Source organism: Ptychodera flava, chromosome 15, assembly GCF_041260155.1.
Source record: "Ptychodera flava strain L36383 chromosome 15, AS_Pfla_20210202, whole genome shotgun sequence".
Classification (NCBI taxonomy): domain Eukaryota; kingdom Metazoa; phylum Hemichordata; class Enteropneusta; family Ptychoderidae; genus Ptychodera; species Ptychodera flava.
In genome coordinates this window covers 37261062-37286377 of record NC_091942.1, presented here as the reverse complement: position 1 = coordinate 37286377, position 25316 = coordinate 37261062, and the positions used below count along the sequence as shown (strand labels likewise).

The following is a 25316-nucleotide window of genomic DNA, read 5'->3' as shown; positions in this document are numbered from 1 at the left end:
ATGATTACAAACATTCGAGAAACTGGGAGAGTTGAAAAACAGGTTGTTTTTATTTCGTTGTTTCTCAGACAGTTCGAATGCTTCACTGGAGTGAAGTTGCTCAGTGCAATTTTTTATTGCTTAAGAATTATAGGTCCCCAAGAAAGACATACCTCTGCCACTTTTTTGCCCACTGAAAACACTCAATAAAAAAATCGACGGGACGCCAGCAACGGTCATTCTAGTTGACAGTTTCGCATACGAGATTTCGTACGCCTACGCAGCTGACATACGGAACTTAGACGGATGTGGAAAAGGTATACAAAATATTACTTTCAGCCCACGAAGAAGTAGATTGTATTGATAACGATCACATGCGAAGCATCAACTTACAGTTGTAGTTCTCAGGCAGTTGTCTTCTTGTTGTGATCGCATTATATACCCTCTCGATCGTGGTTGAAACATAAGCAAAGTGACGGCAGTGATCAAGGATTGAAGGAATAGTGAATTGATATGGTCACCCATCTTCGGAAAGTTACTCAAACACAGACAAGTTCACCGTCGTACATTTGAAGGTTGTCAGCAGGTAATTTTATACGGTGTATTACAGTTAAACGTCTAATACTGATTTACAAGGAATCGATTTCTGGCGGTTAATATCAGCACGATCTACCATACATATCGGTGTAGATTGTGCAAGCTATGCGATAGTGCATAATACAACTTACAAGTGGTGTGATGAATTAGCATATTATAAAGGCTTCTGATGACGTCATACAAGTTGGGAAAGTTTTTGGCTATTTTTAAAGTAGTCTACAATGGCCATTGAAGTTCTCGTCTTTGTTTCCAGAAACCATTTTCAATAAGGGATTGGTACGTCTGTCATCATACAGGAATAAATGTCACGCTTAGCGATACTCCTTTAACATTTGCTTTCCTCCTAAGAAACTTTGTTAGTACGTAGGTTTTACTGGTTTTTATAGCATTTACAGATTTTAGGGATACAGTAGTGTCTAGATAAACTTAAAATGATATTAATTTTATGATTTTTCTGGTCATCAAATTTAGGAATTTCTTGAAGTTTTGCTGAGAGCTTTGTAATAGTGCAGTACATGTAATATGCAATGAGAATCATTGTCAATGGCGCATTAGATTGGCCTCAGAACACACTGGCAGCATCCCTCATAATCAGTTGTATTGTAAAAGGGTGTAAACCAGTGGATGAACAGATAATGGCATTTTCTAGTCATTTTATTAGATCGCACAATTAAAGATCAACAGAACAGCATAGTTCTGTATCACAGACCTTTGCCACAAACATTAGCAAAAAGAGTGTTTTATGTGAAAATACCCCTTTCTCAGTTTATTAGCTACTATAGACTATAGCCTATAGAAGCTATTGGGATGGGTATCCGTCTGGCGTCCGTCGTCAGTCTGTATGTATGTATGTCCGTTTGTGAGGCGTCCGTCCACTCAAATATCTTGAGAACCGCAGTACTTACTGATTTGATATTTGTTGTGTAGATGAAAAATTTATGAGAAACGTTTTTTTATTTTTTGATGTTGTTAAAAATATGCAAATTAGCACCAAAAAAGGCGTTTTTGGTAAAAAATCTCCACTGGTCAGACAGCTTTGTTAAATTGGTATACAGGTTCCTAGGGATAACCCAACTTAGATTTGTTCAAATTGTGATGAAATATGCAAATCTGTATTTTTAAGGAATTTTTTTGTCATTTGGGTCAAAACTTTATTTTATCAAAACCACTTGTCTGTCTGCTTTGATATTTGGTATACAGGTTTTTACAGATAAACTAATATGATATATTGAATATATGATGAAATCTGCAATTTTGTATTTTTGGTGCAATTTTTGCCATTTTTGGTCAAAAATGTGTTTCTCAAAAACTACTTGTCTGATGCCTTTGATATTTGGTATACAGGTTCCTAGGGGTTGTCTTAGTGTGATTTATTGAAATTTGATGAAATCTTCAATTTTTGTATTTTTGGGTCATTTTTGCCATTTTTGGTCAAAATATTTGTTTCTCAAAAGTTACTCATCTGAGATAGCTTTGATATTTGGTATACAGGTTCCTAGGCTTTATGTAATATAATGTAATATATTGAAATTATGATGAGATCTTCAATTTCATATTTTTGCAGCTTATTTGCCATTTTTGGTCAGGCCATCCTGAAATGAGCTATCAAAAGAAATATCCACCTTCTTCATCAATACATGTGTCACAAAAAGTTATTCTCTACATAACACAGTAGAGCTCTATCGACTGTTGGGTCACTTGTTTTTTCAAAACCGCTGGTCAGACAGCTTTAATATCTGGTTAACAGGTCCCTAGGATGACCTTAGTGAGATAATTTCATACAATCAGGAAATACTTAATTTTATATCCATGTCTACAGTAGCTTCAGGGACTTTGGCCCTATGTTTAGAAATGTAATCAGTCAACTTTCTTACATTTGTCCAGTTTCTGACGTAAAACTGAGTTGCTAGTACTTGTAACTGTAATCTTTGCTGATTGTTCTGTTTTGTGTGTTATCAATCAAAGCATGAACATCAACTGTTCAATGACAGTATGAGTGGAGTGTGTTGACTGTACATTGATACCAGTGTGCCCTCTATATCGTTGTTGAACTGTATCTCAATATTGCTTGTCAAGTTATGCATGAAAGAAGATAAAATGAAAACTGAACTTCTTGACTCAAACTATAGGCAGATTTTGTCTCTCAAGTTTTGTAAATTATTGGAATGATTCATTCAGTACATACAGAAAGTATAGATCAACATATTTAGGGAACATTTTTCATGAGTATCATTTCAATTAATTCTTTTTGTATGTCAATGTGTAACAAAATGCAGAGTCTAGCTATGTGTTGGTCAATGGACCTTGCCATTATCACCAGCAATAAATAAGTATTGATTTGTATCCTTTTGTTGTCTAGCAGAACTGACTACATTGTAAGTTGGAGAGTTGAAGCATTTCCAACTACTGTTTGCAAAAACTGAGAACCATGGATACGAGAAACAAGCAACCTCAGAGTTTACCGTCACCCTTACTCGACCAAGATGTTAATAATGTAAGTATGATGTATTAGTTCAGAGTCAGGATGTATTTGATCCGTTTATACATTCACATTTCTGATATTGTTATGATAACATTTTGATTTCAAATACAGCCTATGAAAAGTAACTGATAGCAGAGATCACACCTTTCTCCCAAATTCTGTGTGCTACTTTTTAGCTCCGCTGTCAGCGACGCGGAGCTTATCAAATAGGTTGATTATCCGTCGTCGTCCGTCGTCGTCCGGCGTCCGTCGTCCGTCGTCGTCCGTCAACAATTGCCTTCTCCTCTGAAACCACAAGTCCAATTGCTTTGAAATTTTATATGCAGTTCACTTGGGGTGACCTCACTTCAGTTTGTTCAAATCATGGTGAAATTTGCATATTTGTATTTTGGGGCATTTTTTGGTGTTTTTGGTAAAAAAATCTTCTACTCTGAAACCGCTCGTCCGATCCTTTGAAATTTGATATGCAGTTTGCTTAGGGTGACTTAAACCAGATTTGTTAAAATGGTGGTGAAATTTGCATATTTGTATTTTTAAGGCAATTTTTGTCATTTTTGGTAAAAAAATCTTTAAAAATCTTCTTCTTCAAAACTACTGGTCAGATAGCTTTTATATTTGGTACATATGTCCCTAGGGATGATCTATTTCAGATTTTTTCAAATTGTGCAGAAATATGCAAATTTGCATTTTAAGGCAATTTTTGCCATTTTTGGTCAAAAAATGTATTTCTCAAAAAGTACTGGTCTGATAGTTTTGAAATTTGGTATACAGGTTTCTATAGATGAACTAAGTAATATATATTGAATTTCTGATGAAATCTGTAATTTTGTATTTTTTGGGCAATTTTTGCCATTTTTGGTCAAAAAATGTGTATTTCCAAAACTACTCATCTGATAGCTTTGAAATTTAGTATACAGGTTCCTACAGATGAACTAAATGATATTTATGGAAATAATGATGAAATCTGCAATTTTGTAATTTTGGGGCAATTTTTGCCATTTTTGGTCAAAAATGTGTTTCTCAAAAAGTACTGGTCTAACAGCTTTGAAATTTGGTATACAGGTTTCTACAGATAAGCTTAGTAATATATATTGAATTTCTGATGAAATCTGTAATTTTGTATTTTTGGGCAATTTTTGCCATTTTTGGACAAAAATGTGTATTTCCAAAACTACTTATCTGATAGCTTTGAATTTGGTATACAGGTTTCCATAGATGAACTAAATGATATTTATTGAAATAATGATGACATCTGCAATTTTGAATTTCAGGGCAATTTTTCTCATTTTTGGTCAAAAATGCGTTTCTCAAAAAGTACTGGTCTAACAGCTTTGAAATTTGGTATACAGGTTTCTATATATGAACTGAGTGTGATATTTTGAAATTATGATGAAATCTGCAATTTTTATTTTTGGGGGGCAATTGTTGCCATTTTTGGTCAGAATATTTTATTCTAAAAACTACTCATCAGATAGCTTTGGTTGACATGTTCTTAGGGATGATCGGATGTGATATATTCAAAGTATGATGAAATCTTCAATTTTGTATTTTTGCAGCTTATTTTAGCCACTTTTTCTGGCCACTGCATTGAGATATCAAAGATTTCCACCTTCTTCATTAACATGTGTCAAAAATAGTTATTCTGTACATAAACACAGCGGAGCTATATCGACCGCTAGGTCGCTTGTCTTAATTTGTATAAGCTTTAAACATAAGTCTTGTTTGAATGCACAGGTGACCAGCACAAATGTAAAAGTGTCCCTCTACAAATATGCAAAAACTGAAAACAAAACTCAATAAATAAAAAGAAAGCAAACAAAAATAAACTATAAAAGTAACAAACTCATGAACAGGGAAGATTAAGCTCAACATCGTTTGAAACGGAGATATAAATAACACTAAATATTTATCAAGTCTACACTTTATGCAGTGGCACTTTCCTACCGAGATACATGTTATCTGAAGAAAAATAATTATTTCAAAGTTTAACTGGATAAATGTTCCAAAGAAAGGTTTGTCAACATACATAGGTAGTTGCAGAAGACTAGATAGATGGTACCCTGTAAATGCTGTGAAAGATAATTTCGCTTTCTTGATCTGATTTCAGGGTCATTTGGAAACCACATTTGGAGTTGGACCTGCCTCACCACCAGTGACCACTATCACCTCAGGTAGGTACTAGTACCTGTACATGTAAATATAGACTAGGCTAATTCATTGCTATTGTTTACTCAGACTGTGTGAGGACTTCCAATCTAGCCATTATTCTGCTCTCTATGCCTACATGCCTATGACAAAAAGGAATTCTATTTGAAATCAGACAATACTTCATTAGTGGGAAAAGGATTGAAAATACATATTGATATTTCCTATCTGCTATCAAAAGCCTACGGTAGAATCACTTTAGTAAACAGGATTTCTGTAATTCAGTTTCTGGCCTTTGAAGTAAGGAGGCATAGTATATTTTTTAAGTCCTGCAAAACATAATTCAAACCTTCAGTTCAAAGAATCTGTCATTTGATTTCCAGGAATGGATTTTAGGAATATATGTCTTTGTACTTTTTAGTCCCCGCGGACGAAGTCCGGCGGGGACTTATAGATTGGGTCCCGTCTGTGCGTCCGTCCGTCCGTCCGTCCGTCCGTCCGTCCGTCATCAACAGTTTCTCAGACACTGCTGAACCAATTTCGTTCAAACTTGGCACAAAGGCATAGCACTATGACCTACAGATGCATGCCGATTTATTTTGTGATACGATCGAATTTGGCCGCGAGGCGGCCATTTTGTTGCGATTTTTCATGTCTTTGGACCATAACTCAGACATCCTTGAGCAGATTATGTTCAAACTTGGCACAAAGGCATAACACTATGGCTTTCATATCCATGTTAAATAATTTTGCAATATAATCCAATATGGGCGCGAGGCGGCCATTTTGTTGCAATTTTTCATGTCTTTGGACCATAACTCAGACATCCTTGAACAGATTCTGTTCAAACTTGGCACAAAGGCATAACACTATGGCCTACATGTGCATGTCAAATTAGTTTGCGATACGATCCAATATGGCCGCGAGGCGGCCATTTTGTTTGCGATTTTTCATGTCTTTGAACCATAACTCAAACATCCTCGAACTGATTCTGTTCAAACTTGGCACAAAGGCATAACACTATGGCCTACACATGCATGCAGGGTTTTACATGACGCGCATTTCTGCGTCCTTTACGCATAAAACCGGACGCAGGACCCCTCAAAAACTAAACACGCGTCCCTTGGGACGCAGCAATATCTGTTGCTGGTGTACACCTTGCGAAGCTGCTGAACACGTAAAACACATCCCAGTAAACCTTACCGACCCCGTACTTTAATGGAATGCTCCATAGTGCATTGGCCTCCACTGTTTCATAACCGATGGTAACCGCGGAAACAAATTCTATTGCTGTAAAAAGTTACTTTCAAATGTAAACTGATTCTTAATTGGTCGATTTCTTGTTTGTGTCGATTAACACATGTTTATGCATTATGGTGGGTCGTGTCAAACAGGCCGATCTGCGAAGGTTTTTTCGGCGGCCGCAGCAACCAGCACCATGCAGGTTTGGTCGAGGCCGAAACGGCAGCTACGCCATGCGATACTGATACATCAGGTCCCCCGACCAAGTCAGCAAAATTACGAACATTCAACAGAAGTTGACTCAATAGATTTACGATAAATGGCTTCGATATTCTGAAGAGCGAAACGTCATTGAATGCGGTGTATGTTTGAAAGCGAATGTTACATGCCCGTTCATGGAAGGTTTTTGTAATTTTCAACATTCAACTCTCACTCGTCATCAGGACTCGAAAAGTTGTCTCACAAGCGTTAAAATCCTAAGCATGAGGACTGGCAGTTGCAGGGTAAGAGCACAGTTACGAGTGGAGTGATACGTAGCGGTAAGAGTAACGAACTCGAGGCGTACGCTGCACAATTACGTACTGTTTTACCTGATCGCTAAACGTGACCTTCCATGCGATGTATTCACTGACATCATTCATCTGCAGAATCTGAACGGCTTAGACATTGAATATTACAAACGTCCTCAGATAGTTATGGAGTTTGAAGAGTGTATTCAACATGCGATCGAGAAGTCCCTGATTGATAGCATATGCAAGTGACGTCATCGGTATAATGTTGGATGAGACTTGTGTTGTGACATTTCATTCATAAGAAACTTGCAATATATGTTCGATATATTCAGAATGGCGAGGCGAATTTTTCTTTCCTCTGTAACCAGCAAATTACAGATGCCACTGCTGCAGAGATTGAAAACGCCTTGATTGAATTTTTGACTAGGAAAGAAATCTGTGACGCAGCCGTGGACAAAATATATGGACTAGGAACAGACGGGGCGGCCGTAATGACCGGCCGTTTGAACGGGTTGGGTGCAAAATTAAAAGCCAGAAATCCCAACCTTGTTCAAGTGCATTGTGTTGCACATTGATTGAATCTTGCTGCTTCCCAAGCAGGCAGAGATATTGAATATTGCAAAGAATATCATAATATAATCCATTCATTGTATAAATACTTCATTGACTCTAGTGTGAGATATGACAAACTTAGGGAAATTCAAACTCTGTTGAATGGGAAAACAAAACAAATTACTGAGGCTACATCTGTTCGCTGGCTGTCGGTCGAATCAGCTGTCAAGATGGTTTTCATCAGTTTTGAGCCAATTGCCTTGGCACTTGCAAGTGACAAAAAAGGGGGAAAGGCTGATGAGCTGTTGAAATTTATCTCTAATTCATTGTGTCTGCTATTCACTGCCTTATTGATTGATGTTCTTACTGTCATTGGAATTTTGAGCCTTACATTTCAGAAAGATTCTGTCACCTCTTATATCAAAAAAAGTGTTCAGTCTACTAGGGACACATTGAATAGAATGACTAATGATTCACACACTGTCAGAGACGTCTTAATGATTTGGGTGATGTTCCTGGCAATGGTCAGAAAAACACATACAAAAACATTCAAAATACTGACAATCAGCCACTCAGACAGAGGTTCTGTGATGCAAGAGAAAATTATATCAACAAACTGCTGCAGAATTTAGATAGCAGATTTCCAGATGATGAGATGAATATTCTGGAGTGTTTTGATGTGATTCTCAACCCACACAGATATCCTGAAAATGTGGCCAACCTACCTGACTATGGGGTCAACCAGCTTGATCAACTGTTGATTCATTATAACAATACACCAGGTATTGATGCTGATAGAGCTAGGGCACACTTCCTTGTTTACAAACACTTCACAAGATCTCATAGGGAGGCACTGAATTTTGATATGTATATCAAGCTGTTGCTAACTGATTTTACAGAGGAGTATCCTGATTTTGCCATCCTAGCTAAAATTGCTCTTGTCATACCAGTGTTCTCTGCCCCATGTGAAAGGGGCTTTTCAGTACAAAATGCCATCAAACAGAGGGCACGAAATAGACTCAATCCTCAAAGGCTTAATAGACTAATGTTCATCAAACTGGTTGGCCCCATCATAGATGATTTTGACTTCATGAACACTGCTAGGTTATTTGCTGAAGGAGCTGCTGGCAGAGTGTGAACTCAAACCTACTGGACTTGCTAGGTGTATGCCATTTCAGAGTATGAAATTACTTACCTTCTTGTCAATTTGACAAATTTGAATATTTGTTCAAATTTCACGTTGTGAACTTGTCATTAAAGTTATGAGATAATATCATGAATAATGTTCTTTGAATTGATCAATGAGGGCCCTCAGTATGAACTAGAATTTTCATGTAGGAATTATTTTAAGAAATATGCAACTATTTGCTGTGTGTTTTAATACTAATTGAACACAGTGAAGACCATGGCATTGATAAACTATAAAACATTTTTGTGAAATAAATTGGGACCCCCATATTTTGATGTAGGACTCCCATTTTCTAACACCAGGAGTCCCAGGGACTCTCAAAAGTTAAAAGTGATGTAAACCCTGTGCATGTCAAATTATATTGCGATACGATCCAATATGGGCGTGAGGCGGCCATTTTGTTGCGATTTTTCATGTCTATGGACCATAACTCAGACATTCTTGAACCGATTCTGTTCAAATTTGGCACAAAAGCAAAACAGTATGCCCTTCATATGAACACCAATTTATTTTGTGAAATGATCCAATATGGCTGACAGGTGGCCATTTTTTTGCGATTTTTTCATGTCTTTGAACCGTAACTCAAACATCCTTGAACCGATTTTGTTCAAACTTGGCACAAAGGCAAAGCACGTACTATGGCATGCATATGCATGTATCAATTAACCTTGCGATAGGATCCAATATGGCTGCAGAACTGCCATTTTGTTGGAATTTTGCGTGTCTTTGAAGCATAATTCAAAGGTCATTACACCCATTTTGTCCAAACTTGGCACAAAGATCAAGCACTATGGCATACATGTCAAACATGTTCCAATATGGCTGCCAGATTGTAAATTTTTTCCAATATCTCTTAATCATATGCAAATATTCCTTAACCAATGTTGTTGAGACTTGGTACAAAGATAAAGTACTATGGCATACATATGCATGTCTACTAATTTTGTGCTATGATCCATATGGTCAAGAGACAGCCATTTGATTTCAATTTTGGTGTGATTTTTTATGTCTTTGAAACATAAACATAGGTCACTGTCCCTCGATGGACTGATTTTGTTCAAACGTGATACGAAGATAAATACTATGGCTGCATTCTTGTGCACATTAAATTGTTTCATTATATGATCCGAAATGGCTGATTACAACAACATACCCAATCCCATAGCATTTCGAAAATTCCACCAAACCATGTGTATAGTATGTGCCGTCATGACACTAGAGGCAGTGAGGGCATCGTTATGTGTGATGTAATCAAAAGTTCCTTCAGTGGTCATTACCGGCAGAGATGAGTCATTTATTACACGTTCCTCAGATTACTTTATTATGCAAGTCACAGGCCTGATGCACCCATTGCATCAATGTCATTCCACAGCGACCTAGACCACAGCTACCTAGACACCAATGATTATAACAAAATGGACAAGCGGGGACTGTGTCATCAACGATGACTTGTTTCCAAACAAACTTTCTTTAAGTGTAACAATTTACAAGTGATGTACTTTTCATGAAATCTTAAGACACACAGTGACAGTTACTGAATGTTCAATTTCATGTTCTCCAAGAAGTGCATGCTTATTCCTTATTGTACCGTGCCTGTCATTCTCCCATCTTAAATCAGTTTAAAGCAGTATTTAACCAAAACCTATTCATACTTGCATCTACTTGGCATGGTATGTTATAATGGGTTAAGTCGGTAAATAATCATGTTCACAGTATCTCTGTTTTCTGGGGCCTTCAAATGTTCAAGTCCTTGTTGCAATGTAAAATATTAGACGTAATGTACTTCATCGGTGCAAACTAACTTTACCTTGTGATGACATGTGAACTTGGTAGAATAGGGGTTAAGAGAAGTTTTGTTGTTGACTGTTGATTTCTTATACTTCTAGGTGATTTGTTGACACCAATGTCACCCAGTAATCGTGATCGTAGTGCATCAAATGTATCATATGACAGTGAACTTGGACTAGATTGCCACGATGAAAAGGTAAAGTACAGTACTCTTGATCATCGATACTTGAACACAGGATTACGTTATCAAGGTCTTTTCACAAGTGTACTGTCAACCTTTAAGAAGTGAAACATAACCTGTGGTAGATCTTTCCTCTATAACTTAAATTAAACATGGTAATCTCTGTTTAAAACTAACACTGTTTTATATGACAGCCTTCTCCATTGTCTGATAGATGCAGTGATAATGAACAACATCTATGAATATTACTCTTCCAAATTGTAGATTTTAGAAATATCAATGATTATGTAAAGTTGTGTCAGTTAGATGCTATCTCTTGGAACAATACAAGACTCCTTGTATGGGTAATACTAGATTACTCAACCTGGTTTTTAGAACATTATTTATTTCCCATAAAAAAAAGGTATCTCCAAACTTTGTCAATTTCTTGCATCACCTTCACCAACATGTACCAGGTCATAATGTTAAAAATACCTTTTGGATGTATTGGCTGACTGGTTTTCATGAACGCCAAGCATTTATTGTTTGTGCACAAAGTTGTAGACTAGGCTATAATTCGCAATTACCAAGCTACTGATAAACATAATATATTAGGTCATCAATCATGGTATTTTTATCCATTGTCTTTCACCCCATCTCTTTGCTAACAACCAAGTATATTAAATCAGAGCCCAATAAGCTAGTTCTGACTTGATAAATGTTAAAATCTTCTTGTACTAACCAAACATGGCATATTTTGCTATCCTCTTGCTTCTGCTTGTAGTTTTCATTTGTACCTCATCATAGACGTACTGGTTCCAATATCTCTGCAAGATCTTTTCCTTCTGTTAGTAGTGATGAAGAGGAGGTAATAATCATAGACATGATCATGTTTTCTATGTTAAATGTACCGATGTATCTGTAAATCTCAGTGTATTAAGCAGTTACTGCATGCATCATGGCAAAATATCACCAACTAACAATTGAACTGTATGTGGTGTTATTGTGTCTATGTGTTTTTGTCATTCGGTATCACACTTTGTAGCTCGATTTCGAGATGAGCTACCAGCTAGAGCAATTGTCATATACACGTATGACTAAGATGGGATGGGTGGTTGGGGCTCTAGGACCAAAGGATACTAAATTTTTCATTTAGAAGGCAGTCACTACCCTGCACTTTGCTTTTCTGTGTGCTGTTAAGCAGTACACTGGAAATTTAACAAGAAGACAAAATTTATAGGGTGCTTACAATGAACATAACTTCTTGTAGAAAAATGTTTGTATGATAGTTTATACATTATAAAAAGAACAAGATCATATTAAATGTATCCATATTGTCATATATTCACTTCAGTATTGGTGGTATCATGTCATTTGTCATTCAGTGTTGTCAGTTTCATTTTTTTGCTGTTTTTTCGTTTCATGTCACTCTAAACTCATATGTCAGGATGATGATGTGTTTCTTAGTGATGTAAGTTGTCCTTTTATGACAGTTGTAGTCAATTGGTGAAATCGACCCACTACCATAGTTCCCCCCCCTCTTTTGTTGTGTGATTTCATGTCATTACTGACTAATTAAACCTTAATGCTCTTATCATTAACTTTCTCAATGAATCCATGTCAATATTCATTGGATGTGGCGTTGTTGTAATCATTTATTTGCCGCATGCTTCATAATATACTGTACTTATCTGAGTATAAATCCCTACTTCAGCAACACAAAACTGCTGTTATACCAGGGGAGGGTCTTATACTCAAGCAACCCATGTTATCTGCCATTTGCTAACTTATGCACAATTACTGAACTGCACTCAAACTGTCAATCACGTCCAAAAATCTACTTACATCAAAAGAAATTGTAAAAGACAAAATTACTGGCAAAATTTACATTCTTATGATTTTATGAACTGGCATGCCTTGCATTGATACTGATAGGCAACCATTGCCAAAAGTCCGCAAAACTCAGTGACGATTTCCAAGCTGAACTGACACAGTATTTTATATTGCTGTTTCAAATCAAACTAATTACACCATCCCAGGATACAGAAATGACAATTTGGTAAAATTTCAGCTTGAATTATATTTTGAAATAAAATGTTAAATGTGGAACAAAGACGTCATGTATACTGCTGATCAACAGCATAGTGTGGATTATGAACCAGCATGCACTAGCTACACATAAAAGCAACTCAACTTCATAATATCAAATGGTCAGCATCTTTGTGAAAATAACATCATAGCACAGCAAATCGTATTAGTCACCAGTAAAAACACTTCAAAGATGAAAGGATAATTGCTTAAAACAAATTAAATCACATGTTGAGAGGATCAAAACCTATATCATGGACATGAAAGAAAATAAACAATGGTAGATGTGACTTTGAAGTGGTACTTTTCTACTTTTGGTAACGGGGATGGAGGGGCACTGGAAAAACGTGCCATTTTCCATATGATGCTGTCATAGGAACTTCAATGTCCCATTATTTTAACATCTTTTGATAGTTTCTTCGATCTGAAAAGAAATTTTACCAACTGTAACAACCCCTTATACCCTCCAAACCTTTCTGTATTTGAGTTAATTTAGGGTAGGGTTTACACAAGGATGTATAGCATTTTTGAAAATCGGGGCAAACACATGGTCAGTGGCTTATACTCAGGCAAGTACAATATACACACACTTCATATATAATCTGTCAAAACTAAGAGTTGTATCAACTAATATGAAAATTGATCACTAGATCAATGTGTATGACTTACCAGGGCTACAAGGTATAGTGACTGTCTGACTTAGCATGTAATCACTGAAAGCTAAAACAGATTTGAATGAACTAACTGGTGATGGTAATCATCTGCTGCAGCAGGTGATGACTTCTTGTGGATGGCCAACGATGAAATAGATGGTTATTGGTGTTTGTCTGAAACCGTTCTGGCCATTTGCAACAAAGTAGTGACCAATAGCAAGTGTCAAATCTTGCTTTTGTGTTGAGTTTTTACCCAGAGTTGGAATGATTCAAGTCTTGTTCAGACTACAGTTCTTCAGGTGTTTTCCCATGTAGCTACCCTACTGGTGTTGTATATGATAAACCTTCCTCTGGAAATGTTTATATTATTTGCAGTAGAGGAAGTCATTTGCATGTATGTGTAACAATCAAGCATTTGCAGCATTTTTCCTAGGATAGTATTTGAAATGTTTGTTCTCCAATAATGACACTGTATACAGACCTTACCATACCATATTATGAATGAGATGTACCTGTTTCATGAATTGCATCTCTCTCATTCTTTACAGGAGATCCTCATATTCACAGAGCCTCCAAACAAAAAACTGTACTGTTTGCTATGCGGAAAGGTTTTCAAGGATCCAGTTATTACTAGCTGTGGTGTAAGTACTGTCTTGATGTTTTCTATTCAGATACATATTTGATCTATTGTTGCTGACCTTACAAAGAGGAAATTTAAAAATTTGTCAGCTGATTACTGTTCTATTCTTGTGTTGAACATGAACATTGAAAGAGTGTTTTATTCCTGTTCTAGCAAACCATTTGACTTCCATGTGATTTCTACCCATTACATCTCAAAAAGTACGAAAAGTTCAACAAAATTTACACTATTAAATGTACCTAGCATATCTGATATTTCAAAAATAAAAATCTGTATTCAAACTACTGATGGGCATGAAATTACAAATAAAAAAAATGACTGTATTGTTATCAGGAAATTCATGTGTTTATATCAAAATATTCAGTGCATTAGTTTTTAATTGAAACCCTTTAGCAGAATGAGAAAGAAGAGTTACTAATATCACAAGCAGGAGCAACTTTAAGATCAGAAGAAAGTAATGATTTTCCCAGTATCAATATGATACTGATTTATGACTATAATACCAGTGAAATGAGATATTTTCTTTTTTTCCTTTCCCTCAGCACACATACTGTAAATGGTGTGTGACAAGAGGAGGACAAGGTAAAGGTTATCCTTTTAAATACAAATATAATAATGGAAATAAATTTTTCTTCACAGGACATATCTTATTTGTAGAGTGTTATAACTGGCTGTAATATCAACATCTTCAATGAAGCCATGCAATTCTGTAAAAAGTCAAGATTGGTATACACAAAAAATGACAAGTTGTCAGCATTGTTTATGATTGGCTTTGTTGGTGTGCAGTTTGTGTTGAATGTCAACAAACATGTTTTGTAACTCGGTGTCGCTATTCTTTATCATTTGACAGTCAAGTGCCCTGTAGATGATAAGAAACTTGCGTTTGTGGTAGCAAACATTGCCGTACAGGAACAGATAGGTGAGATGCAAATCCACTGCAAATATGGTTGTCGTCCATCAAGCAATGGAGTGCCTGGAGATTATGAAGTCAATCCAAATGGATGTCCAATGACAATTAAAGTCAATGAGAGAAGGTTTGTAAATCAACTTGTCTCATTCATTTGAGGTGCCATCTCTAATTCTCTTTTTGTCCAAGGAAAAAGTTACTGGAGTTGTAGGGTTTTTCAAATCCACTGGCTGAGTTTTAACATATGAAGAACCCAATATAAATAGCAATGATTATTTTTGTTGGTAAAAAGTCTGATTAAATGTATACATCATAAAAAATAACATTGAGTTACAAAAATGGTGACACAAATATAGTGGTGATATTTTTTAGCATCTCCATGAGTGTTTGTATTCAACATATCTGTGCTAGATTTCTAAGAAATTTCATCCTTTTACAACAGTAATGGTACTTTTCTTGCAGAGCTCATGAGAATGAATGTGGCTATGCTCCACTGCAGTGTCCAAACAACTCTGCTTGTCCAATGATTCGGAAAATGGTACGTCCAGAATTATTGTGAATTTAACATCTTGCAGAATAAATATTACAACTTTGGAAAGCAAACTTATGAAATATTGATTAATAAGCATAACCAGGATTTTGCAAGAAGGAAGATATAAACAAACCACATGCACAAATGCACATAGAAATACTTGAATTTCCATCCACATTTGTATATTTTGGTTGGTTTTTGCCACCATTATACGATGTGTTGCGCTAAGTGAGTGTTGTAAAATACTGCACACTTTTATCATAGAGAAGGCTTATTGAATTTTATTTTCATAACCAAGAGACAAGTACATATTTTGATTATCAGTTTGATGCAAAAACTATGATTCTAGGGCTTGCACTTCAATATTTGCAATACTGTTGTCAACTCTAAAGTGCTACTGACAGTTTTCTCATCAGAATGTGGTGTTAATTCTCAAACTTGATTTTATCAATCCTGTATCCATGACAATAATTGTTAGATAGGTTTCATCATTGATTGTGATGAGATAGCTCAATGGGAAATCTTGACTGTTCCTTTGGATGAAATACTGCGATCTGTTTCATGTTTTTGTTTCCAATTTCTTGGTTTTAATGGGTGTTCTACTACATGGCATTATGATGTGCATAAGACAAACGAAGAAGATCATGAATAATATTATTTAACTGCAGGATATGGAAGCCCATTTGAAGATATGTGATCAGAGAAAGTGTGACCACCAGAAATATGGATGTATGTTTGTTGGTACAGAACAAGAACTTCAGACCCACCTTACATCATGTCGGTATGAGTCAATGAAAGAATTCCTACAGAGCACAGAAGAGAAAGTTGCTGAATTACAACTCAGTCTGGAAAAGAAAGACCAAGACATTGGATTCCTGAGATCTATGCTTGGAAAGTTATCAGAGAGAGTTGATAGGTTGGAAAAAGCCAATGAACTTAAAATAGGTAGGTATTCACTCATGTATATATCTGTGTAAATTGTTGACAATCATTTTTGCTGGCAGCAAAATAGGACTCCTTTTGATTTTCTTCACTGACTGTGTCACAGCTTGAAGAAGTTATGGCCTTGACAGCAGTTAAAATTTCACCGTTGATCAAGAATGATTGATCTGCAAATCCAAATCTGGGAAATAGTCCATTGGCATTGCAATGTAACACAGATACATTTCAAAAGTGAGGAAGGATTTTAATGTTACTGAAAGTGATTTGATTCACAAGAAAAACTGTCACTGACAAGGAAAAACTCAAATTCGTATTTCTCTTCTTTACTTCACAGATATTCTTGATGAGAACCAATCCAGGCTGGAAAAATCTATAGGTAAGATGTGTAACTTTACCATCAGACACATCTGTATAGTTACTGCTTTTCACCCATTTTACGTGTCTAGGTGCCATAAAATATTTCAACTGACAGAAATGATGTACGCACCATCCATTTTGTATTAACAGCTTAAAATAACAGTTAATTCATATTCATCGCTTAGAACATGTACAGGATTCTAAAATATTCTAAAACTTCAGATACAGACATTGTAGCTGATGTTTTTAGTTGTATAGGAACAGATTTATATATTTCAATAACAATCACTAGTGTCCAGCTATATTCTTATATTTCAATCTAAACAACAACGCATTTGCACTGAATGTATCTTATGTACACTTCTGCATGTAATTTCTTTCAGCAGAAATTTTCTCATTGTTTCTGAAATTTCTGAGTTTGTACTCATATTATAGGAAGTGAACTAGTGCCATCTAGTGCTACCTCTCACAGTTTCCACTTGTTTGTGATTTTCACATAGATGTCCTGGATGGAAATCAAAGCAGAATGACTAATGAGTTGTATGATCTGAGAAGAGATTGTTCAATGATAAATGATGAGCTATCACACATCAATGCTAGGTTGAACTCAGGAGCTGTGGGCTGTAAGTACATTTTATGTCAACTGTAAACCCCTGTCTATTGAAGTGTCATTATCTACTAGTCATTAATGAATTATTTATATTATGTGCAACTGAAGGGGCTGACAATTCGGGGCTTTCTGATTATTTGGGTCACTGTCAGATTTTCTGTAAATGAAAATAATGGGGTCAGTTGCCCCAAAATAAACAAGGTGTCAGGGCTCTGAAATATTTTTGCATTGAGCCAAAAGAGTCTATAGTAATTAGGAGTGTTTTTAGGTAAGTTTTATTGGAAACATCCAGCCGTTAGGCAATTATGTTGGCAGAATGCAGAGGTTAGACAACATTTTGTAACCCTGACTCTTGATCAATTTATAATGTGCAACAAGTGTAAAGGAAACCATATGTATCCATAGCAACTGTGCATTCCCTGTAATGCTTGTCAAATACTAACAATAAGTGGACGAAAACTTACAGCTTTCTAAATTGTATGGCTAAGAGAAACTGTTTTGAATCTAATGTAGCAAGATGAAAACATTCGATGTCCATGAATTCCTGTTAGGTTTTGATTACATAAAAAAATTTCCTTTTTCTTGCATCAGGTTATGATACTCAACCAGTGTTCAAGTGCAAGGGCACATTTGTAGGTCATCAGGGCCCAGTATGGTGTCTGTGTGTCCATGGAGATCTGCTATTCAGTGGTTCATCAGATAAGACTATCAAAGTATGGGATACATGTACCACATACACATGTCAGAAAACATTAGAAGGACATACAGGAATTGTACTGTCTCTGTGTGTGCATGGGTAAGTTGGAAAATACTGTGAATAGTAACAAAATTATCATTAAAGACCTGGCAGCATATAAATCAGCAAGTTTCTTTAACCCTTTCACCATCATGGTTCCACCCAAACCCATTGTTATCAATGGTCATCTTGGACCTGTATACAGGGAACTGGGGATGAAAGGGTTAAAGGCTTCAACAATAAAATGAAGAAAATTATGTCCAATGTAACTTTTGAACCCTTTATTTCTCACTGTGCTTATCACTGCCTTGGACCGGTACATAGAAAATATTACTACAGTTGCAGAAAAAACAGTAACCCTGTTCACAGAGTCATATCTGATTGATACTCCCTAAGAGTAATTTCTGATTTTTTTCATTGACTTTTCAGTACCAAGTTGTACAGTGGATCAGCTGATTGTACCATTAGAGTAAGTAATTGTTTTGCAATCATCATTCATACTGCATACATAACTGATAAAAGTATTGCCTTTGATCTTTGTTTAGATTGCATTGAACCAGTTAGAAAATCATGGCTTAAGAATTTTTAGATGTGAGTTTGTCTGAAAGAGTGTCATCTGTTGTATGAGCAGTTCATGTATCATCTGCTTGATTGTAGAGTTTGACAATTTTGTTTATATCTTCCTGCATGTGTTGCCAGTATTTGAATATCAGCCTAAACAGTGATCATTATGTCAAGATGCACAACTTCACAAAACATTGTTTGATAAAAGTTTTCCGCCTTGTTTGAGAACTCTACAGAAACATTGTTAAAGCTTGTGACTCCTGTTGAAAAACACTGAAATATAAATGCATCCTTTTTAACACTATAACCACTTTGGCTAGTTCAGTTTCCTTGGATGTTAAATTTCGCTTTGACTTGGTCTTGAAGTGTATTGACAAAAAAACCAACATGATAAGTATAGTAATGTTTAGTACTGTCAGTCATTTTGACTGTATTCGAAATTTTGGGATTTTTATTGATAACATAATTACTTTTGTCATTTTATGAACACAGGTATGGGATATTGACACTCTAACTTTTGTCAAGGAGATTCAAGCCCATGATAACCCTGTCTGTACCTTAGTTGCTGCCAATAATATGTTGTTCAGTGGTTCACTCAAGGTCATCAAGGTAAGTCAAGTGTGGATGACAATTTTACCAGTATGTGATTTGGGAGATATATTCTGCTGAAGAAGACAAAGTGTTAATTGCTACAAGTAGAAGGTGATGCAGTCATTCATGATTATCAAGAATAGTGAATGAATAGAGTTAATGATGATTCTCTGATACAGACAGACTATGCAATTTTAATTCCCATTTCAAATATCATATTTAATCCTCTTACGCTTAAACCTCTCTATATAGGCATAGCTCTGGTAAGTGACCAGAAAGTCAGCCGTGAATTAATGTTGTAAGTCACCAACTCATTGCCCTGTGAAAAAATTGTGTGGGCTATCTCAACTTTGGATTGGATAAATTAACATTTCCACCCTATCTAGTCATGATTTTCTGTTGCTGTGTTCAGATTCATAGCAACAAATAGGTGGACATTCATCAGTCTCAGAAACATCTTCGTCAGCAATTTTATCTCCATAGCTATATAGAAATTTGTTACTGACCAAGCATATAATCACGTAATGAGCTAACAATTCACTCAAAGATGATCAATAAAACCATGAAAATATCAAACTGAATGTAAGTTTCCTCTGATGCATTCTATGATTTTCAGGTGTATGATATCCACACACATGAATTCAAGAGGGAATTGACCGGACTGAATCACTGGGTCAGGGCATTGGTTGCCTCTGGAAATTATGTTTACAGTGGTTCCTATCAAACAATCAAGGTAGGAATATATATCAATGGTCTCAATTAACCATGTGAGAATGAAAATGTGCCTGGATAAAGTTGTGTGTGCAAATAATTCTACTTACCATATCCCCCTTCACCATACAGGCAGTAGTCATTCTTTATCCATTTTATGTGAAGAGATGCTTTAAAGGCCAAGTAACTGTAGCTTTTTACAATTATTTAGTCTTTGTTGCATATGTCAGCAACAGTCTGTGTGTCAGTAGTTCACAGTGTTTTGAAATACTCAGTACTCACCTCATCAACATTTACTGCATATTTGTATTCTGTATTATTAGCGTTGATAATCAAATTCAGGTCTGGACTTGTGCCCATCCGTCAATAATTACAATGTCCATTACACACTGACATGCTGGTTTGACAAAACCAAATACTGGATATTTCAATTCTTCATGTTTGAATAATTGTAGCAGTTATTGACATCGAGGTGTATGAATGATTGACTCTTTGTTTTACTGTACCCTTACAGGTGTGGGATTTGAAAACACTGGAAATAGTCCATGTACTGCAGACATCAGGTGGCAGTGTCTACTCAATTGCAGTAACTAGTCATTATCTACTGGCTGGAACTTATGAAAATTGCATTCATGTGAGTATCAGCCATAATTTGTCTTTGACAATATTATTAGGTCAATGGTGGTAAAATATTGCAACATTTTTTCCGCAGACAGTACCTTGAGTTAGTGCAATATACAGTGACACTTTTGGTATACACCAGATGTTATCCCAGAAATGAAAGATTGCGCAATATTTCTGGCAGTGGTAGTTTTCACAAATTTACTAATTACTGGTAAATGCTATAGTTCTGATGATGTTCAGAAGAATAAAGTTCCACAGAAAATCCTTCTTTATGGCCAGAGGACAGTCAGGGCTTGAAAATTTCTATCGCCAGATGCCTGGGACAAGTGAAATTTACATTCGGGCAAGTCAAAAATAAAATCTGGTCGCCCGCTGGACAAGTTGTTTATACAACTTCTGGCACGATCAACGCGTATCTAAGTTGTGGTTTGTGCTCATGTCGCCCGATTTGCGTTGTAGTACTTACACACAACATAAATGTCAATCTCTGACTTTGTTTTAGATACAACTGTGACATTCTTCTGAGATTCACTTGCCGACTCACACAATGTTGCAATTTTAAGATGATCGACATGAAAGTGTTTCATCATCCAATCAAAATAGTTGCTTAAATTTTGCGTAAGCAGCATTTCTTTGTTGTATGCTGACTACTCTGCCCAAACAAATTAGGTAGAAAATTGCAAAACCCAATCATATTGCTTATCGACGATCGGCCATGATGTACTTGAAAATCACATATGCGGCCTCAAGAGGTAGACAAACATTGTTGGCAGATAGTCTGTGGAGTGATCGCTGTAAATATGACCATTTACGGTAATATTCCCACTAACACTAACAAGGTATTGTGCATTCTCGTGAGCCAGAGCATAATTTCCGCTCCACTGACCGACACAAAAATCAAGCAAAGCTGTTGCAGTAAAGTGGCGCGTGGTTTACGACGATGGGCATTGTGTAACTCTGAGAAACGACGCTGTGATGATTTACGATGGCGCCACGAGTCAGCGTGAGTGGGATTGTCTGAGAATCGACGACTTAATGTGATGATGTTTCTGACAAAAGATCTAAACATAAGCGTTATGATGCGGAAAAATGCTGTAGATGTTATCTCCCGACATGGAAAGCACAGTGCCCTTGGTTGAAATATGACGGTTCACCATTGCCAAACAACTTGGAAAGCGAAATGCTTTTCTTGACGGATGCGACATGTTTCGCGTGAATCAATAAGGTCTCACGAGTCTAGTCAACCGCATTTGGACTGTTTGGCGCATCAAAGATGAGATCATGATGGGGACAATGATTGTGGAAATTTTGCGGGTCCCAGTGAGCCTGATACGGTTTCACTTGCCAACACCCCGATCACATGCACTTGCAATGCGTAAACCGAATGACGACGACCAGCGACAGAAACTGACCAATCTGTTTACGACGGCATTTATGCTTGCCAAACACGGGAAGCCGGTGTATGATATGTGCCAGTAACGTGAACTTTTGAGAAAAATCGGCGTCAACATTGGCGAAAATTACCAAAATAAGAAAGCCCTGAAAGCCTCTACGGAATTCGTCGCAAGTATTGGCTGTTCTGATTATTACAAATGGAGGACAAGTAAAATTTTTGTGAGGACAAGTGAACTTGAAAATCCACTTGTCCCACAGACAAGTGAACTGAAAAAAAAATTGTCAAGCCCTGACAGTTCTGATAGCATTGATACTATTCACAAGTGGAAATAATGATATGTCAATATTTGTTGCAGGTGTGGGACCTTGAGAACTATGACCAGCAAGAAACATTGACTGGGCATGTTGGCACTGTGTATGCATGGCTGTGATACAGGTACCAGGCAGTACTAGAGTTTTCAGTGCATCCTATGATAGAACTCTCAGGGTAGGTACACTTCAACATTTTCATAACCACACATTTGGCAACCTTCCTAGCATTTTCTTTGTCAGAATTTTACCTCCATATTGTGATTTCAAGTTTAGGTGATGGCTCAAATATTTCAAATTGATCAGAGTTAGTAGCCCTTTTTTCTTTTCCATGCCCAAGGAAGATTGAAGAAGTGCATCGGTACTTGACGGCAGATCTGTGTCCAGAAAATGTGTTTGTTAGTTAGCAATCACATTCCAGTTGTTTTCATGTCCAAGGACATGCTACCAAAACATTTACAGTTATGCTCAACGGAAAGTAGACGATGAGATTAAATGATACCTTACTCAATTACTAATTTACATCAGACACTTTATTTCTAAAACTACACTAGTACCTCACAATATTGCTTGCGAGCGGCAAGTTCTCAAAGACAAGAATAACAAATACCAGACCTAAATGATTCCTTAACATAACAGTCGCTTGCCTGCTTCTCTGCCGACATGAGTGCCTTATCTCTTTCCACTGGTTTATTGCCGTAATCTTATACGTATTGTGATTTTGCAACAAAGTGTTTAGATTGATACTTTTAATAGTTTGACGTTCAGAGGTCGTGAACTTGTTACAAAGTGTGTCCACTGTTACAGTATAGTAGTCATGTTGAAAAAAAATCAATTTGTTTGAACTCGTGACGACTGCTCAGTACTCAACATCGCGTCCGCGTCGGCCGGTCTACCCCGGCGATGACGTTCATTTCAGCAAGAACTACAGTTGTCTTTTTGTCGCTGTGTAATTAGTATCGTGGTATAAGATTACGGCAATAAACCAGTGGAAAGAGATAAGGCACTCATGTCGGCAGAGAAGCAGGCAAGCGACTGTTATGTTAAGGAATCATTTAGGTCTGGTATTTGTTATTCTTGTCTTTGAGAACTTGCCGCTCGCAAGCAATATTGTGAGGTACTAGTGTAGTTTTAGAAATAAAGTGTCTGATGTAAATTAGTAATTGAGTAAGGTATCATTTAATCTCATCGTCTACTTTCCGTTGAGCATAACAGTAAATTCTGTGTTTTTTTACAAGAAGGAACTCAAAGCCTTTGTCTTTTGATCAGCATGTAATAGCTGTGTCACCATGCATAGGATTGTAGTACATAACAGATGACATAATATTGACATACTGACCATTAATCACAGAGCCTGCATGTAATTGATCAAATTCATGAAACAGTTTCAAACATTTTCATGAATATGACCAATTATTGAACATTGTAGGTATGGAGTATGGAGAACATGATCTGTGCCCAGACAATGTTGAGACATCAGGGTAGTGTGGCGTGCTTGGCAGTTTCAAGAGGACGTTTGTTTTCAGGAGCTGTTGACAGTACAGTCAAGGTGAGTTTCATTTCTGCCAGTTTTCCAGTTGTTCTTTACGCAACTATGATTAGCAAATAGAGATAATTACGTAATGTGGTTTACAAGCTTGGTCAGTGAAGCAGTGCAGTGTAATTCATTCATTCATATGAAATCAAAATATTCAAAAATCCGAATTAAGGCTCTGTTTCCTACTTGTAGGTATGGCAGTAATCTTCTCATGTCTTGGACAACTTTAAAGAAGAAGAATGTAGGTGTGATTGGATTGGTCACATCTTAGGATTTATACATCAGGGATGTTTTTCAGTTCAAAATGTTAGCTATATCAAGATAACAAAGCTCACATGGTGTATGACATGCTGTCAAATAGACTGAGTTGAGACATTGAAGAGATTACAAACCAACTATGGAGATCGTTAGTTTTCAGTTTCCTGTATCACTTGTATTCATGAACATTTACTGCTATGTTTACTGTTCCAGTATTCATATCCAGATCATTATTTTGTATTTTACCTTTCATTATGTGTATTCAAGCCAGTTGATTATGTTTTGATTATGTTTCTGTCAAATTTTCAAATTTATGTTATAATTTATGAATTTATGTTATAAGACAGATACCATATGCTCATTAGGTGTAAAATTGACAGTGTACCGATAGCATTTTCAGTTTGTTAATTAGAACAGAACAGAAAATATTTAACATTCAATATGTGTGTCATTTGAATTTTGAATTTCAATACGCTGACAAACTACATAAGTTGCACATTTTCTTCATTTGGATCTTGTCTTGCCAGACGTTTGATATGTTGCATGTTCAGTTTTAATTTTGATGTTTGGGTATCTTCAGAAACAGTTCATAAAACTAAGGTAACAAAACCGTGTTATGCAAAGGTCCATTAGCTCCTGCAGTCCTTGAATAAGTGACTTTGAATGTATGGACCTTGTTTTCCTATCAGATATTATTCAGAGGCAGAATTATTTCACAAGTGTGGAATAGCTATGTTGATTATGTCATATCTACAAGTGATTTGTACAGCACCCTACCTCAGTAACATCTCCCATTGTATTATGTAAAGTACTCAAAATGACAATTGTGTGTACACAGCAAATAATCTGATCTACAATTTCAGACACATACCAATAATTAATCCAGGATTGTCTAGTTAGTGAGTGAGTGTGATAATTGCAGTGCCATATTATTTAATCCTTATTGTGAGTTTGTCAATTTTATGCCAAACATTTTGACTTTGATTTTCTTTTTGTTCCTATGCGGGTCATGGGAATGCATTTTGATTATGAATTTGATATGTGTAACATCAACATGTTAATCATGAATTTCTATTGTAAATCCTATGGTGACAAGATCTGACTTGACAAGTTTTGCCCTTTTCTTATTGTGCTGGACACATATTTGTAACATCACAGAATTGTGTTGTACCGTAAATTACTTTAAATGATATTGATTACAATTGTTTATGCCAAT

The 25316-nt window shown here is 36.3% G+C and overlaps 1 protein-coding gene across 1 annotated transcript; it reads left to right on the top strand.

Moving 5' to 3' along the window:
- Positions 1-268: 268 nt before the first annotated feature.
- On the top strand, positions 269-24198 carry LOC139152078 (E3 ubiquitin-protein ligase TRAF7-like). Its single transcript, XM_070725167.1, is given in 20 exon segments — positions 269-565; positions 2939-3070; positions 5166-5229; positions 10585-10682; positions 13936-14028; positions 14570-14609; positions 14878-15061; positions 15397-15472; positions 16135-16411; positions 16743-16784; positions 17266-17388; positions 17967-18171; positions 18541-18580; positions 19168-19284; positions 19883-19999; positions 20492-20611; positions 22353-22416; positions 22419-22483; positions 23735-23854; positions 24035-24198. Coding segments are annotated over 19 exon segments (1923 nt in total). The 5' UTR covers positions 269-565; positions 2939-3004; the 3' UTR covers positions 24047-24198.
- The last annotated feature ends 1118 nt before the right edge of the window (positions 24199-25316 follow it).